The sequence below is a fragment of the Musa acuminata genome, chromosome BXJ1-7, assembly GCF_036884655.1.
Source record: "Musa acuminata AAA Group cultivar baxijiao chromosome BXJ1-7, Cavendish_Baxijiao_AAA, whole genome shotgun sequence".
Lineage (NCBI taxonomy): Eukaryota > Viridiplantae > Streptophyta > Magnoliopsida > Zingiberales > Musaceae > Musa > Musa acuminata.
This window is the reverse complement of record NC_088333.1, coordinates 587,573-604,412: the sequence shown is the minus strand read 5'-3', so window position 1 is coordinate 604,412 and position 16,840 is coordinate 587,573. Positions and strand designations below refer to the sequence as shown.

Below are 16,840 nucleotides of genomic sequence, written 5' to 3'. Positions count from 1 at the left end.
AAAAAGTGCCATGGTAACAAGGAACCGGACAGTCGAAGAATAAAACAATGACAACCATATTAAAATGAGCAAATTGGCACCCACTGTTCTTTGATTTCACACTTGTATGTATGTTGAACACATTGAGAGTTACATCACACACATTGGGAACATGCTTATAGCTACTGTCCAAAGGGCCAAAGGGCATACATTATCTATCCACTTCAGATGCAGGCGAACAGTGTCATTGGGGAATGAACCTCACCATACATAATAATCCTCCTCCTTTGCCTTTTCTTGGTAAATGAAAAAGAAGATACATATCACCAGCTGACCTTCATTGGTTCTATCACATCTTTGCAATGAAGCTTCTAGTCCCACTGCAGCTACTGTGTTGTGTCTCCTCAACTCATTCAAAGTGAAAAGTTGCCCGTGTGATAGCTTCAAGGATAGATGAAACACGATTAACATGTTTCAAATCATGTTTGCATCATGTTTCTGCCTCCTCTCAGCACAAAACTTAAAAAACTGTGCAGTTAGATTACTAAGTCAGCTAAAAATAGTTTCAAATCAAAAATTACATTGGTCGGATGAAATTATTGTCAGATTCTAAGTAGAAATGAAACTTCAGCATAAATTCCTGATAACTATAATTGAAGGAACCATCTAAAACCACTTAAATGATACATCCAGGTAGCAACTTAGGTCTTGAAGAAATTCATTAAAAAGATCTCAACATCAGAAAATATACAGGATCAGTTTGTCTTCTGTATGACAAAAAAAAATTCTCTACCGCTCGTTGCTACTAGCAGTACCAGTCTGTCCACAGCTAGATCCTGGAACAAAAGAAAGAAGAGCTTAAAAGGGAGTGTACCAGCGATTTCAGCTAGCCAGTGCAGAAGATCTGTAGAATCCACTATTGCTTCTGATCCCGTCTAATTCCACCAATCAAGATATACTGTAGCAGGCATGTAAAGTTGGAACTTGTACATCGTGTCTAATCAGATATATAATGATGTTAAAACCTGTGTCATCCTCAGTACTTGCTAAACTCCAGATTCTCCATATCTATCCCCAATATTATGCTATCCAACCATAGGCAACCAATACATCTCCTGATAAGTCCACTTTGGTCAGTTCACCATCTACTTGCAGCCAAAAATGTGATGGTTACTATTAGAAGCTACCCCCTTTTATCTTATCAGTAACTATGGCATATGAGCTCTTTCTGTTCTTCTATGGATTTCTGCAGAAGTTCATTTTCATCGGTATTTTGGACCTTGTTGGTGCTTTCAATATTTCATCTCCAACTTTGGGAAGGAGATCAAAGCCTTCCCCACTTGTATCAGGCAGATCGATGGTTTTAATATTCAGTTCCACCAACATAAACTCCATAATTACGCATCTACTGCTTAGTACAAACTTCACAACAAATCCTTCATTTCCCATTCATGCACCTTTGAGTGATGATTCATTGTAATATTCGAGTCATAGAGTTGCAGCTGCCTTCTTACCCAAGAAGGGTCATCCGGCCTGAGCCACAGGCCATCATGAGTATGCTTGTGTCTAAAATCTGCTGAACCTGGAAATAACTTCCTTTGCCTATTATCCCACCATTCATATGGATTCGCAAAGAACACCTGCCATAAGTGCAGGCGGTCTCGCAACTCTTTATCATCATCCGCTGTACCTACTCAAGCAGGAGAGACTAGTAAGAATAATATCAATGTGATTTTAATTATACAAAGACACGGATAAGATGAATATGTTCTTCCTATTCAAATGCACCAAAAGATAGAGACCAGTATGACTCAATTATTTGCTACAATACCGCTAGACTAAGTTTCCTTTATCAAGGATAAAAGAGCTTACTGGAAACGGGTACTGTTAACTCATCTACTACTGAAATCTCCATCTCCGTGGACTTCTGAATTTGTCTATCACGTTTAACGAAATTCAAATCTACAACGTGAACCTGAAAGGAACAAGTATTAAATATGTATCAAGGGCAAGTTAGAAGTAGCTTTTAAGGCCTCCGAACCTTGTAAAAGATTGCATGACTTCCATCTTCAAAGTGTTTCTTGTAAGAACCTAAACGACCACGAACATAAATTATATCATTTGGTTTCACGTATTTTAGTGATACTTTTTCTAGCTTGTCCGACAAATGCAAGTGTATCCTGCTACAGAATTACAAACTTTTAGTAACCGACAGAACAATGTGATAAAGGAAAATTAAGCAGATAATCTTGCAAGAGCCACAAAAATACATCAACGTGAAAGCTAAAAAAGTGGAAAGAACACCTCAATTGCTGTGCAAATTGCAGGATTAGCTCCCAAATTTAACATTCCCCAAGAAAGCTTGTAGTTTGATGTATATGACAGTAATGACAACCCAAACTAATAAAAGAGCAATTTGTATTAAACATAAAAATGGATGGAAACAGATGGAATGCAGGGATCACAGAAATGATTTGTTATAGGGTTCCCTAAATTAAAAATCTAATTAGGTGCTTAGAGAAGAATGTTAATTGCACCAAGCAGAAACTTCATGGAATATGAGATATGAAGAAAATGACATTAGCTGAAAATTCCACAAGCTCAGTATTGCTGATAGTGTAAAATTGATGTGGTTTATTCACAACACCTCATCAAGTCCACTGCATTCATAGTTTTGGCCTTAGTAAATTCTTTTGTTGGCCTAACAAGTCATGATTCACATTCATATATGGTAAGGCACCCATAAGAAGAAATGTAGGAAGCTTCATAGGGTTCCTTGAAATCTCCTAAAGCGGCAGTAACATCATCGGTGAGATCGAATAATAGATAGCATAGACAGTAAAATTAACGTTTTTGCAGCGATGCTGAAGAACTAACCATGCACGTTAACGATTACTGAACAGGAGCACCCAAAGACAGTCGATCGATCAAAAATTGAGAGGGAAAGGTCAAGTATCTCACCAGAAAGACGACGAACTCGAATCGCAGGAAGGCCACTTCACCTCGATAACAGTGTAAACCGCCGGCGGTAAGTCACTAACGTACCTCTTCACAGGGAAAATCACCGTCCCGATGAAGCTGCACGAATTCCATGGCACCGATTCTCGCCTCACCGTCGACGGCCGGCGGAGCATCGACCGCCGGTAGACGAAGCTCTCGTCGCCAACTCCGGTGCTCGCCGAACGGTAAGCGGAGAAGGGACGAAGAAATCTCTTCAGAAAGAACAGACTCCGCGACTCCATGGCCACTTGGCACAAAACCAGTATGTTCTTTATAGTCAGAAACTAGGGTTTTAGCCGAGCAGTATCTCCGTGCGTATATTATTATTATTATTATTATTATTATTATTATTATTATTATTATTATTATTATTGAGATAGTATGATATTGTTGTACGTAGTGTTCTGACTCCCCTAACTTAGGCCACGTACCGGCCCATTAGACCCCACATAACTATTAAATGGACCTATTAGTAGTCCAACGGGGCCCATTAAGGGGCGGCGGATCTCCCATTGAACCTATTAGTAGTTCACCGTGGGAGCGTCGGATCTCCCATTGAACCTCATCCAACCGTTGATTCATGGCTTGGAATCGCGCCTTGAAGGAGTCTTATGTCGAATCAACGGACTATGCTTCTGATTTGGATAGGGTCACGACACGGCTTGGCGGGGTGCTGCATTTTGCCGTCGAGGACCGTGATGTTGCGACATTCGCTCCGGCTTGCCAAGGGGACCCTTGGGACACCCGGCAAGGGCTTGTCGGTCGAGGTTCGGGAGGAGAGGGCGCGAATGATGATTGAAGAGCGGGTGGCTATCCTAGGGTCGCTGTTTGTGTTAATTGGGGGAGGAGTGGGGGGATGGCTTGCATCATACTGGTGTGAGCATGGACCCATTGGGCGAGGCCTAAGAAGGACTTAGGTAGGATGAGCAGGAAGCCCGCATTCGATCTGGGGGGGGGAAAGACCTAGATTGTTGAGCAGGCGCCAATAGCGTGCTAGTGAATGCGTTGAAGTGGAGACATCGATTTGCTGAAAGGGGGGCAAGTGCTCTCCTTGCTCGAAGGAGATGGGCACTAAGGGTAGAACCTCATCGTTGGAGCGCTCGTTAGGAGGAATTATGGATGGACGTTCCTACGACATTCGACCCTCCTTCTAACACCAAAATGTTATTACACTAAGGTCGATGACCGACGAGTCAACTCAACTTGGTTCAACATCGAAAGTGCAAGTCCATCTTGGAGAGCTGATGTGGAGAACTGTTGTGGAGAGTTGGTGTGAGGCATGGGCATAAAGAGTTGGCGTAGGGTGTCGATGTAAAGAGCTAATGTTGAGAGCTTTCTGCCTATAGAGGGAGTGAACTTGTTTAGGAGGACGGGCTGCCTTGCCCATGGGGGAGTCATCTCGCAGTATCTCCTTTGTCGCCCTAGGGGTCATACACAATAGGTTAGTGCAGGGGGATGCTCTGATGCTTAAGTCAGAGGGATGGGGGAGGAGAGAGTTAGCAGTATTCAAGAAAATATAGTATTCACCCGCTTGCCCCTGTTTGGCTTAGGGCTCGATTTTTATACCTAGGCGCCTGACGGCGAGGATGGGGATTGGTGAAGGTCCCCCCTACGCTGCTCGTCATGGGCTATTAATGGAGGTGGCTTATTGACGCATCGTCCTAAGGCCAGCATCGACGATAGGCGATCGAGATGACGTTCCATGTCTGACCTTTTAGCCAGTTTTAGTTAGGTAGAGAGTGGTCCCTCCTTTAGTCGTCCAAAGGGGAGGTGAACCATGCTGTCAACCATTAGTGCGGGAGCGTGGCCTTTTCTTGAGTCATGGTGTTAGTGGTGAGTGGGTTTTATAGGCTTTTTTTGGAAAGCCGAGACAAACGGGGATGATGGGTTGATCCCTGTCGACGGTTGCAAAGAATTGGTGGGGACTCTCATACTTTTGCTTAGATGATCTCTTTGGTTCGAACGGCGGGATGAGTTGGTAGTACTGATATTTTTCCTATCAATATTTATAAAGATTTCAATATAAATTTTAAAAATATAAGGATCCAAATACTAAAAACATTAAATGTTTAAAGATGGACTATATGTAATTAGCTCGTGAAATATATTCAAGCTATTTTACACACTCTATAAACTAGTCTCGTAAATAAATGCTTAAGATGGTAACATTAAATTGGCATGACAATTGCTTAACTTAATGACATCAATTGTGTCTCCTTGAGGTGATATATCAGCTTATGGACCCACATAGGTATGAGCTCATTTAAATACGTCAATATTCCTTTTTCTCTTCTCCTGTCAAACCATTGAGTCCAATGAAAGAAGGGATTTTAAGATGGACTGTTCTTACTGACAAAAGAGAATAAACATGTATCTTTGAGCTTGACCTGTTCTCAAAAACAGTGAAAGGTTGTGAGAGACTTGGTCTCCATGGGATCATCATCCTCCATGGATTCAGTAGCTAATAGCTTTCTTGAAGCAGTCCACAGCAAGATCTCCTCCATTTGTCGCTTCCTTTATCCATATGTTGAAGGCTGACCAAATCTGCTCCCAAGGAGTGAATGACCAAGTCCCATGAAACTTTCAAACATCTTGTTGTCAAATCTCAAGTCTTCAGTCTCTGTTGGGGGGACTCTCTCTCTTCCCCAAAAGTTCCATCCCAAATTTCAAGAACATGTGGAAAATGTTTTCTATTGATTTCTTTTCAAGTGTCAAATATGCCTCGATCATACAAATAGTGAGTTTAAGGACAGGTGATGACAAGTATTTTTGTTTTTTGTGGGTGCAACTTTGAGCATTGTAGCTCACATTAGAGAAGAGAGTATGTCACAGTCTTCTGAAGGAACACATAAATGTCATGTCGAAAAAATAAAACCTTCAAAAGGGAGTCGGTTGTGATATGTATTCCGTCATGTCGTGAAACATTTTGAGTTATTTTGGGTGTGTAGAGAGAGGAAGAATAATCGAAGAAAAGAATGCAAAAAAAATCAAAATCAAAATATTTGAGGATTAATAGACAAAAAAAAAAAAATAAAGTCTGACCCGAGAAGTCAATGGGCACGCACACAATTCTACATCTCCAGCTGGCGATACGATGGCATCCGTCAAGCATGTTTGTTTGGGGTGCCCCAAACTTCCAAGTCGACGATGATGCCACTGCAATTAAACGGTCGCCTCTTCTCCGTGTCGGTGTCCGTGGAGAAAATTTTATCCTATCTAAATCTAAAAGAAGCATAGTGTCAATCTTCTCTATTAATGATCCGATTTCATGATGTTTTAATCTAATTTATGTGTATCAAACTCACTCCATCCATCATGGAATTTGTGTAATTTTAAATACAGTAATACAGTAATAGTTTGATCGATTGCATGGATAGTTTGAATTTTTTTTTCTACAAAATGGTGTTGTTGACTTTTGAATTTTTTTCATTTTTTTAAAAAATAATTTTTGTTTACAGCTTAAAAAATAGGAATAAAATCAAAATTTTACTCTTTTAATAATATCTGCATATCGCGATATAATGTGATCCTTCTCGGCCCTATGTGTCAATATATCGGGTGATATGTTGCCGTGTGATATATCTTCTGCTAACAGTCTCTGAAGTCAGACTCCTCGCAACGGTCCAAGTCAAAAACACAAAAGCCAAAACAGAAGCAAACCTTGTTCACTCTGCTCGCAGCCCTTCCCCGCTCGCCTGAATGCCGCGTGTCTAGTGATCGAGAGATCGAGAGAGAGAGAGAGCATCGAGCTCCTTCCGTTTCTACCCTCCTTCGACGGCGACCTCGACCTTCTTCTTCGTCCGTCCTCGTCCCACGGGCGATCCCACCTCACCCCTCGACGCTTAGGGTTAAGTGTCCCCCCCCCCCCCCCCCCCCCTTTCATTTATACTACTGTAAGCCTCCCTCTATTGCCAATGTCCTCCTCGACATGCCTTGGTGGAAGAGCAGAAGCACCAACCATCTTCTCTCCTCGTCCTCTGCTTCCCCAAGCAGCGGCGTCCGCTTCTTCCCCTGGAGCCGCCGGGAGCCCCAGCCCCGCCTCACCCGCCAGCGCAAGCTGCGCCACCTCACCGACCTCCAGATCGAGGCGTTGTCCCTCGAAGACCCCGTCGCCACCACCTCAAGTTCCACCCCGGTGTCCCGGTCCCACAGCAACCTCGACGCCACGCCCTCGCGGTCTGCGTCATCGCCCATGCTGCTACCGCGCCCACTCCCCCTGCCGGAGGCCGCCGCGGCCTCGCCGCATCGAGAGTCGGTCTCGGGCCGAGGGCTCGGTTTCTCGCCGCCGAACTCCGTGGGCTTCCCTTTGCCCTCGCCATCGGGGGCTTCGAACAAGGTGGAGGATGATCAAGGGAATGGAGTAGCTGCTGCGCCCACATCTCCAGTATCTGCGCTAGGGAGGTATAGATTCTTATTCTCAGCTTTCTTGAACTACACATCCATGCTTGGAAGTTGTAATTATAAACCTAATCACATGCCATCATGTCTCACTTTCATCATTTTATACAAGACCTATTTATCCTCTGTCAGAAATGGTCATTATTCTCTTTCTGTTTCCTAATAATTCATAAAGGAAGTAACTTTTGTGAATGCTTACCTTGTCCATAATTCTTTAGATTCTTGGCATAGGTAATTGATGGAATTTTTCTTATTATATTTTCCACCATCTTCTGCTTCTCTATACTGGTGGTATATCATTTCTTTTATCCATTATGTTCCACAATTGCAGTATAACAAGCTTGAGTAGAGTAACTGTCTGCTTTCTGTTAATCTTACAACATTTCCTGATTATTCTTTAATTGTGATGGTTTCTTGCAGTATTTAATGCACTGTCTTGGTTGTGGTTATGGTGGTTACTGCTGTTACAAGAACAAACTTGATATGGTTTAGTGATTCTCTTTTTTATTTTATTTATCCAATAAATTTTATTCCAGTTTACATACCAAATTCGAGTTAGAATGTTTGTATTGCAGCATCTTCATTCTGGTGTTATTGCATTGTACATACAGTTACACACTCTGGGGGAAGTGCCTTGGTATGATGAAAACTAGAGAATAACAAAGGAAATATTTATTGGCAAGGAATAAAACACTCAAAAACCCAAGAGTAACTGGTTGATGCAAAATTTAGAGTAAGAAAGCCATTCTCAAGGGGTCAGTCTAATTCATATTTCAAAACAAAACTCTATGAACGGGTGATGCATGAAGTACAAATCAAGTGCTGGTTCAGAGCATAATGAAATCTCTCTCCCTAAGGCTTCTAGGAGAAAGCATCCGTATCGAATGAAGTTCCTTAGCACATTTATCTTCCATATTTTGAGGCATGATAACATAAAATAGATCATATTGACATTTGATGCTCAATTTTGTTAATTTCCTGTGACTTTGAGGAACCAAATAAAATTTCTACTGGTTCTATTTTCCCTAAAAGTTGCCATTTTAACAATTTTATGTTCTAGCTGTTTCTATCTTCAACTTGTCTCTGTCGTCCAATGATCCCTTGTTTACCATGCTTTTGAAGTAATAAATTTACCAATCATAGCTTTGATTCTTACAATATTTATTTAGAAATTGTAGGCTCTAGATGGGCGAGTTGCTTACTAACCACCATTTGGGCACTGGTGCAATATTTATTTAGAAATTGTAGGTTATATAGATGGGTGAATTGCTTACTAACCACCATTTAGGCACTGGTGGCTGTTTAGGATAGTTTTAGCAGCATTATGTGCTGGTTTGCTGTCATGGTGGAGCTATATGCTGTGTCAGTTGGTACTGCTGGTGTACCAACAGAATAGAGAGAAAAGAGGAAGAACAAAATGAAAAATATGTGGTGACAAAGCAAAAGATATATACTACATAGTACATACCTTCTCCTTAATTTTCTCTAGGTCCTTGCTCATTCGGCATCGCTGTGGCCTCACCTTTTGCTGACAGTAGAGGGAGGCTGCGAGTGGTGGTATGAACCTAGAAAGTGTTACTATTATTATTCTTTTTCATGCACCTTATAGTTTGTGTAAACTCTTAGCCTACTTTTGCTATTTCAAGGGCAGCTTATGATTTTCGATAAATGAAGGAAGCCATTTGATTTACTTTTAGATTGGCCAGGCAATAGTTCTCTAAGACAGCTAGGTTTATTTTTGGTTTTGGTACATGAGGATATATTGATAAGTTGCAATTGTGCTGTTGCAGTAGGTTAGCTTCCCAGACAAATTGCAAAAGTCCAGGGCAAGTTAACATATCATTGGATAAATCAACTATTAGTCACAGGAGAAAGGTGCTCCAAGACTCAAATTCTTCTGAAACTATAAACTTCAGGTTGAAAATTCCTGCCAGAAGTATTCCAATCAGCAAGTTATCAAGTCCTGTACGTAGCCCTTCAGGGCTTCAGTTCTGGCCAGCACCAAAAAGCCCTTCCCCGAGTATGATGACAATCTTCTCTTCACAGACTTTACCTGGAAAAATGATTCCCAGTCCTGAACATTCTCCACTTTGTAGTCCAACAACTAGAAGCCCTATCTTAAGATCTAGAAATCCTAGTGCACCTTCATCCCCCTTGCATGCAAAGATGTTCCCAGAGAACTCGGCTGCATGGCATGGCAATGGTGGTAACATAAACGTCCATCCACTTCCTCTCCCACCTGGAGCCACACCTTGTTCACAGTCAGCTTTTGCTCCCCAAAGTGCAGCAAAAGCTGAGGCATCACTGAAGGCAAATCAGTGGAAGAAAGGAAAACTTATCGGAAGTGGAACATTTGGAAATGTTTATGAAGCCACGAACAGGTATATAAATGTACTGTTTATAGGTAGGATTTAGTTCACTTCCTTATGCTTAATAATGATTGATTCCATTTAACAGACATAATGGTGCTTTATGTGCAATGAAAGAAGTTAATATAATTCCTGATGATGCCAAATCAGCAGAATGTTTGAAGCAGTTGGAACAGGTTAGTTCTTGATATCAACAGCTGACACTGTCAAGTGAGTAATGCTTAATTTCCATTTCATGTAAAAGATCTTCTGTCTTAATTATTTTCCAATCCTGAAAGATAGATAAAAGGTCAGACAACATAAATTAATAAATTATAAAATATACTGTATTTTTGTTGCTAATAACCACTCTTTCTTTACTCTTTTTATATAATTGGTTAGGTTTGCTTTTGATCAGATCCATAAACATGAGTCTTAGTTAATATTAATGGCAAAATTCTATCTGTCTATATTATATAACTTTGTCCTAAGTCCTAACTGTGGCACAATTCATAATTTAAAATTACACAAATGTCATCTATGACTATCTTCATATTAGCTGTTCCACCTTCTGTAAATGCAAAGTTATGCATTTGTTATTTTGTTTTAATCTGATTGGTCTTTGTTCTCTGTCCTACAGGAAATAAGGTTCCTTAGTCAATTTAAGCATCCAAATATTGTCCAATACTATGGGAGTGAAACAGTGAGTGTTATCTAGGATTATACTGAAGCTCTTATGTTTCTTCTATTTGCAACTTTGTAAATGCATTCACTTTTGTATATGCAGATTGCGAATCGGCTTTACATATATCTAGAATATGTTCATCCTGGTTCGATTAATAAATATGTTCGTCAGTACTGCGGAGCTATTTCAGAATCGGTGGTGCGCAATTTTACTCGTCATATTCTTAATGGGCTGATTTACTTGCATAGCAAACAAATCATGCACAGGTCAGTATTTGGAAGCAAGCAGATATATTTAGTTATATTGTTGTTTGAAAATGTTTTCCCTTGCACTAATTATTGTATATAATCATTTTATTCCATTCAGTGATTTCTTGCTTAGTAAAATGTTTTCCTTTGCACTTGAAGAGGAAGAAGCATTGGGTATTTAGTCTAAGAATTACTAAGAAAAAGCAAATATATTTTGATGTCAGGAGGAATCAAAGGTGGACTCAATCTAGACATTATTAACGACCCTAGCTGAGTAAAATGGGGATAAAGTTGGGTGGCATGAGGAAGATGAGAAGGTGGTGGAGTTTGATGATTAATGAAGGAAAGGAAAACATTTCCTTAAAGTTGGAACAGTAAAGATAACTAGCTCAATAATGGAGAAAATAACTGACCGCAGAACATTATGACTTGTTATTCTTGTTGTTGAACCCCATTTAGGATTTCATTTAAAAAACAAACTTTGATGGTTGACCAAATTGGAGTTGTAGGAAAAAAGGAATCAAAATTTAGGAGGTCCATTAGCAATTATTGACTTTGCAGGATACAAATAGTAAACAATGATTGATTTATTTATTTATGTATTTGTGAAGTGAATTTATTTATTTATTTTTGTGGCGTGGGATTTTAAAGCAGTGATTGATTCCTGCAGGGATATCAAAGGAGCAAATTTGCTTGTTGACGTGAATGGTGTTGTTAAACTGGCTGATTTTGGAATGGCAAAGCATGTAAGTTTGTCTGTTAATTTGAAATTTGCCCCAACTCACACAAAGTATTTTTTAACAAAATTATTGCCATAGTAAACTGTTCTATCTGAATTTTTTGTTCTCATTGAGTAGGACAGTTCTAAGGTGACCACCTGGTAGCTATGCAGTCTGTGCATTCCACCAAATTGCTTCAATCAAAGTTTAATTTGCAATCTTTTCTTTCAGAGCTGCCATCCATTCTGTGGAAGTTCAAAGCAGTCAACAACTTACTGAAATAGGGTTGAAAAGAATAGATAACCAGCTCTGCAGCAGAAAACAGAAAAAAATATCAAGAATTGTCAAATAGATAATACAAAAGCAAGAGAAAGAGTGTCATTTGAGTCTGTTTACAACTTTTCTTCTCTAATTATTGTATAAGCCACTTTTAAAAGACCTGCAGGCTCTTAGAACCAGTAGTTTGAACTTTTACAAATCTTTGCTGGATAAGGACCATGATCTAGACTTAAACTGGCCACTTCTGCCAGATTGGTTATTCTAACTGCATCTTAGATACCTACTACTTTTACCCAAATTACTAGATGATAAGGTAGAAATCTTATTTTTATCATTTTTTCTAAATAGGAACTGAAATCCAAAGTAATGATGAGATGAAATTTATTCTACACAGTACAAAATCCCAAAATTAGAACATAAAAATATGAAGAAAACTGAAAATGTATGAATAATTTGAAAAGTTTGATGTAGGCTCAACCAATCCAAAGTCCAAACTATGATTAGAACTTGATTCCTTGGACTGGATTAGATTGTGAATCATCATTTTCAGAATGAGTTCTGCCCAACATCATGAGCCTGTTGTTTAGGAGACCCTTGTATTTTTCAATATGCATATATGTTCTGTTAGACACACAATTACACGACTTCTTAAGTGTATCAAGTTGACTAGTGATCAATTTGATCTTGTTATCAAACAGTTAAGTGGAGCAGCACCTGCTAATTCATTAAAGGGTTCACCATTTTGGATGGCCCCAGAGGTATTTTTCACTTCTAGTTAACATTACATTATCTCCTTTGACATAAATTGTTGTTCATAGGCTGAGTGTTTTGTTCTTTTTTTTGTTTGTTTGGTGATATAATCATGCTTATATAAGCAACGAGGTTAGACATGTTTGCCTATTGAGAATTAGTATAGTTGCAAAAAATTTAGATACTAGTTATTATTATCTACTGGTCTCCTTTCATTGAGAAACAGTTCTGGTTATCTTAATCAGGTAGCACTTTGTGAGATTTCTGTAGTTAAGGGGAAAAAAGAGGTACTTAAGACTATATGATGTTATATTCAGTCAAATCTCTCTCTCTCTCTCTCTCTCTCTCTCTCTCTCTCTAATTTTGCTATCTAAGATTCAAGCCTCTCTCTTGCTTTAATTGATAAGTCTCCTATCCCTTAAATCTTCCTTCCTAATCAACCTGTGATGTCATAATCAGTCAAAGTAACTCTCTCTCCCTAATTTCTCCATTTGGATATTAAGGTTCCTCTCTTGCCCTAATTGATGAGATGACTCCTCATATCTCTTATACTTTCTTCCTTGTCTATGCTTTCGTCATGTCGATCCATCATATGGTGGTCCCTCATCAAGCCTGCTGCCAGATTGACAAATAATCACAAAAAGGAACCTTATGATATGGGGAAGCAGTGTCATGATTATTGGCTCATGGTGGTGGTTGCAAAAGAGAGAAAAATTGATATAAGACCTTTGTGACAAGGCCTATGATGGCAGCAAAAGGACTGGAAGAGGAAGTAAGTAGCTGCCTAAGGTGGTAGTTGCAAAAGATCGGTCTGCGGTTTCTGCAGTGTCATGAATACAAAGAGAGAAAGGGATGGGATAGCAATTTTGACATTCAATTTTTTATATCATATACAGTTGAAAATTAATAATTTCAAATAATCTAATAGTAGTAAATATAAGGTGTTTCTTTTTTGTACTAAAAGCTAGTTTTTGTTGAAATTAAATCTTCCTACAGTGAGGTGCTAGTCCAGAAGATCTCAAAAAGGGAGGTGTATGTATGTCAATTCCTGAAAACATTAGTTAAAGTTCCTTATCTTACGTAATCCATCAAAATATAGGTTGTAGATAGAATCACAAAGCTGTAGATGGTCCTTATCCTTTTCTATATTACCTGTAGATGATATTTCTTCTTGACTGATTCAACAATGTAGCAAATATAGCAGCTCCTTGATTAGCTAAGTTCTTTCTTCCTAAGAGGTAAAATAACTTTTTAAGAAATTGATCCAGGCCCATATCTTATGTTGACAGCACCTAGAAACCAAACCAAGTAGAAGCACCTTTCAAATGTATATATGGTTTGTATCTGAAAGTTTAAAATAGTTGTCCAGCCATTTTGTGTCATATTCATATCATTTTAGTAACCAATCTACTTTTCAATTGCAGATGTTGCAGGCTACAATGAACAAAGAAACTGGTTATGATCTTTCTGTTGACATTTGGAGTTTGGGTTGTACCATCATCGAGATGTTCACAGCGAAGCACCCATGGAGTGGCCTAGAAGGGGTCCGTAAGCTTTTTTATTAAAGTTGTTGACATCTTGCGGTCTTTCAATTTAAGTTGTAATTTTCTAGCTATATATAAAAGTTCTATTCTCCGCTTCCCAAAATGTTGATTATATGAAAAAGGATGCCTGCTGTTTCTTTAGCCTCTTAGTCATAAAAAATACCCTTAGTTTGCTATAGCAATGGGCCTAAAGAGGAAGGTATCATAAAGAAAATATGGAGTAGGGTAAAGAGGATAGGAGGAAGAATAACACACATCACAATAAAAGATTAATGTGATTTGACCAATCCGCTTACAGTCACAGGTTATCATGACAAGGAGCCACACTATGATGGAACAAAATACAAAAATGGTATATGAAACACTCCTAATACGAGAGTCTCTCAGGAACAGCTCTGTTTCTTGGACATAGATGGTGTTTATTTCAAGGAAATGAGATCTTTTCTTTTAGCTTGAAAATGGTGTATGCTGCAAATGTCCTGCCTCATGGAAGATTAAGGGACACAGCTTTTTAAAAATTAAATGCTTTTGCAATTATTTGTGGTCTAGCTTCAACTAGATGAACACCACTTTGCAAACTAACTTAGTGGTGAGGAATAAGGTATGCAATTTGGGCAAGTGGGATCAGATTAATGCTCATATGCTCATAACTGGATGCAACCCAACTCCTAAATGAGCTTATCATCTGAAGGTCAGCTTGGCTAATCAGGTTGAGCAGACATGGGACACCAACATCGCTGCTGCCTGAAATCTATGAAGTTCAGTGTGCTTGAATAAGAAGAATGGAGGATTATGAGATCTTTATGAATAAGAGGAAGCGTAGACTTCGGAACTTTGAGGAGATAATTCAAAGTGGATTTTTGGATATCAAATGGAAAGATCTGGATCATATGTCAGTTAAAATGTTCACATTCCAAAGAGAGAACAAAGAGAAAAAGAGAAGGCACCATTTTAACAAGGCGCCAGAGTAAGGCTGTGGTCTAGTGTTTGTGTCACATTTATGATTGAGGAAGGATGGGTTACCTTACTCGAATATTGAAGTAATTGCAAATTTGAGATCTGCAGATCTAGTTTAAAGTTGCATGGTGACAATTGTAGCCTCTTTTGCAGTTAATGGAAGGCCCTGCCACAAAAAAGAAGCAAAGTGCATATACTGCAAGGATCACCATGAAATTTCCCTCTTGCCCGACAGTGGTAGCCATAATATACTCAACGTCATTAGGATATATAAATTATTGTTGATACATGGAAGAAAATTAGTTGAGTCAGCGTCAAGGTGGGCTGGATTGACTCTGATCACACTTCTCTGCCAAAGCTGTCTTAAGTATAATATGTACTCATCAATTTTAGTTGTGTTTGCAGATTCCAAACATTTGAAGCCATAGACAATGGATATACTGTTACAATGAACCACTGGTGTTGTGCATAAAGATTTATGCATGATTATGTGGCACATACATGTTATGTGTCCAACTAGATTTATCTTTTGTAGTGCCATGCAGAAGTTTTGTTTCCTTTTGTCCACTTCAGTTGCTTTCCATTTCCAGATAATTACAAAAAAATAAGTTGAATATAATTTATTCTTGAGGTTGGTGTTACCCATTGTTCAAATCACTACTAGGTGACTTTTAACCCTTCCAATTCACAGTTATCCCAGTTTTCTGTCTCATGTGTTTTTCCATGCCTTCTGTATCAAGACTTTAGATGTGTTTTCTTAATCCTATTGCTAAACGGTAGATGTCTATATAACTTGGCATGTAAATATTTAATCGGTCCTTATTGCTTTACTTTTTTAAATAAAGATGTAGTTTCCTTTTCCTTGTGCATCTGATTTGATTTTATTTGTGATGATCACAGACTCAAGCTATGTTTAAGGTATTGAATAAAGATCCACCAATACCTGAAACATTGTCCATTGAGGGCAAGGACTTCCTCCAGCGTTGCTTTTGTAGGAACCCTGCAGAGAGGCCAACTGCTGGCATGTTGCTTGAGCATCCATTCGTACGAAACTGCCACTACCATAATTTTCATGGTTCTCTTCAGACTTTTGCGGGGATCAAATTTGTAAGCGTTAGGTTCTCTTTTATTTTCTTTCCCAAGTAATTCTAGCTTTATATGTTTAGAAAGGCTGAAAAATATGTTCATGATGACAGGATAGTGCTTTTAGCCCAAGAGATAAAGGTAAATTTGAAAGTGAGCCAAGCGTGAAAAGGAAGTATACGTCGGACCAGTAAGTTTGTTAAGTTAGGGCACGTCCTATTGTTTCTTTATGGTTCCATACCGCAAAGGAGTTAAATTTTATTTGGTTTTATCAACAGTGGGAACAAGCAATCTCATCCTGAAGTTTCTGAGTCAGCAGCCTCCTCCCATTATTCATCACGTTTCACCGTCGAAGTTTCTCCTAGTCTATCCCCTCACTCAAGTCAACTTTGCTCCTCGGTGAACACTGAGGATGTTGTGCAATTCAGTGGAGGGGACTATTTTTCACTCAGTGCATTTCCCAGACCTTATGACAAAAAAGAGGTAAATTTCTTCTGATACAGAGTGGCTGTTCACTCACGAGGCTAATCTAGTTTGAAGGATCCGTGGATTTAGAAGACTAACAGACAAGTAACTACAATTATTTGGGCATTTGTGGAGCTCAGATGTATAGTTGACGTAATCGACCTCGTGCAATCACAATAGCCTTATTTTCTGTGTGTTCTCCAACTCCATCGATGACATTTATGCCGTTTTAACACTGAATGTCAACATCAAATTCAGTTGTAGATGTAGATCTGACATTATTTGTTGTACATCATGATGTATACTTAATACATTTTGTTGACATGTTGTGGTTATGAAGTCATAAAATTATGTCCGACTGATAGTTGCATCTTAAAAGTGCTCG

General features: G+C 39.1%; 2 protein-coding genes across 7 annotated transcripts; one reads left to right on the top strand and one right to left on the bottom strand.

Annotated features, from left to right (window-relative positions):
- Nucleotides 1–41: 41 nt before the first annotated feature.
- On the bottom strand, nt 42–3,255 carry LOC135678073 (protein OSB1, mitochondrial-like). 4 transcript variants are annotated; one of them, XR_010514799.1, is made up of 5 exons: nt 2,941–3,255; nt 2,021–2,162; nt 1,852–1,954; nt 854–1,669; nt 42–507 (listed from the first exon to the last, which is right to left on the bottom strand). XR_010514799.1 is itself a non-coding variant. In XM_065190413.1 (4 exons), exons 1-4 carry the CDS (start codon nt 3,219–3,221, stop codon nt 1,404–1,406), a joined length of 792 nt encoding a protein of 263 aa, XP_065046485.1. In that variant the 5' UTR covers nt 3,222–3,255; the 3' UTR covers nt 600–1,403. The 4 variants fall into 4 exon arrangements, 2 of the variants coding, with proteins under 2 accessions (XP_065046485.1, XP_065046486.1); XR_010514800.1 differs by having other exon boundaries at nt 42–420; XM_065190413.1 differs by lacking the exon at nt 42–507 and having other exon boundaries at nt 600–1,669.
- A 3,374-nt stretch (nt 3,256–6,629) lies between these two features.
- Nucleotides 6,630–16,810, top strand: LOC135678072 (mitogen-activated protein kinase kinase kinase 5-like). 3 transcript variants are annotated; one of them, XM_065190411.1, is made up of 11 exons: nt 6,630–7,380; nt 9,171–9,758; nt 9,835–9,922; nt 10,366–10,428; nt 10,513–10,676; nt 11,329–11,404; nt 12,355–12,414; nt 13,831–13,950; nt 15,808–16,014; nt 16,104–16,180; nt 16,269–16,810. In XM_065190411.1, exons 1-11 carry the CDS (start codon nt 6,908–6,910, stop codon nt 16,486–16,488), a joined length of 2,136 nt encoding a protein of 711 aa, XP_065046483.1. In that variant the 5' UTR covers nt 6,630–6,907; the 3' UTR covers nt 16,489–16,810. The 3 variants fall into 3 exon arrangements, with proteins under 3 accessions (XP_065046483.1, XP_065046484.1, XP_065046482.1); XM_065190410.1 differs by having other exon boundaries at nt 6,631–7,380; nt 9,168–9,758; XM_065190412.1 differs by lacking the exon at nt 12,355–12,414 and having other exon boundaries at nt 9,168–9,758.
- Nucleotides 16,811–16,840: the final 30 nt, after the last annotated feature.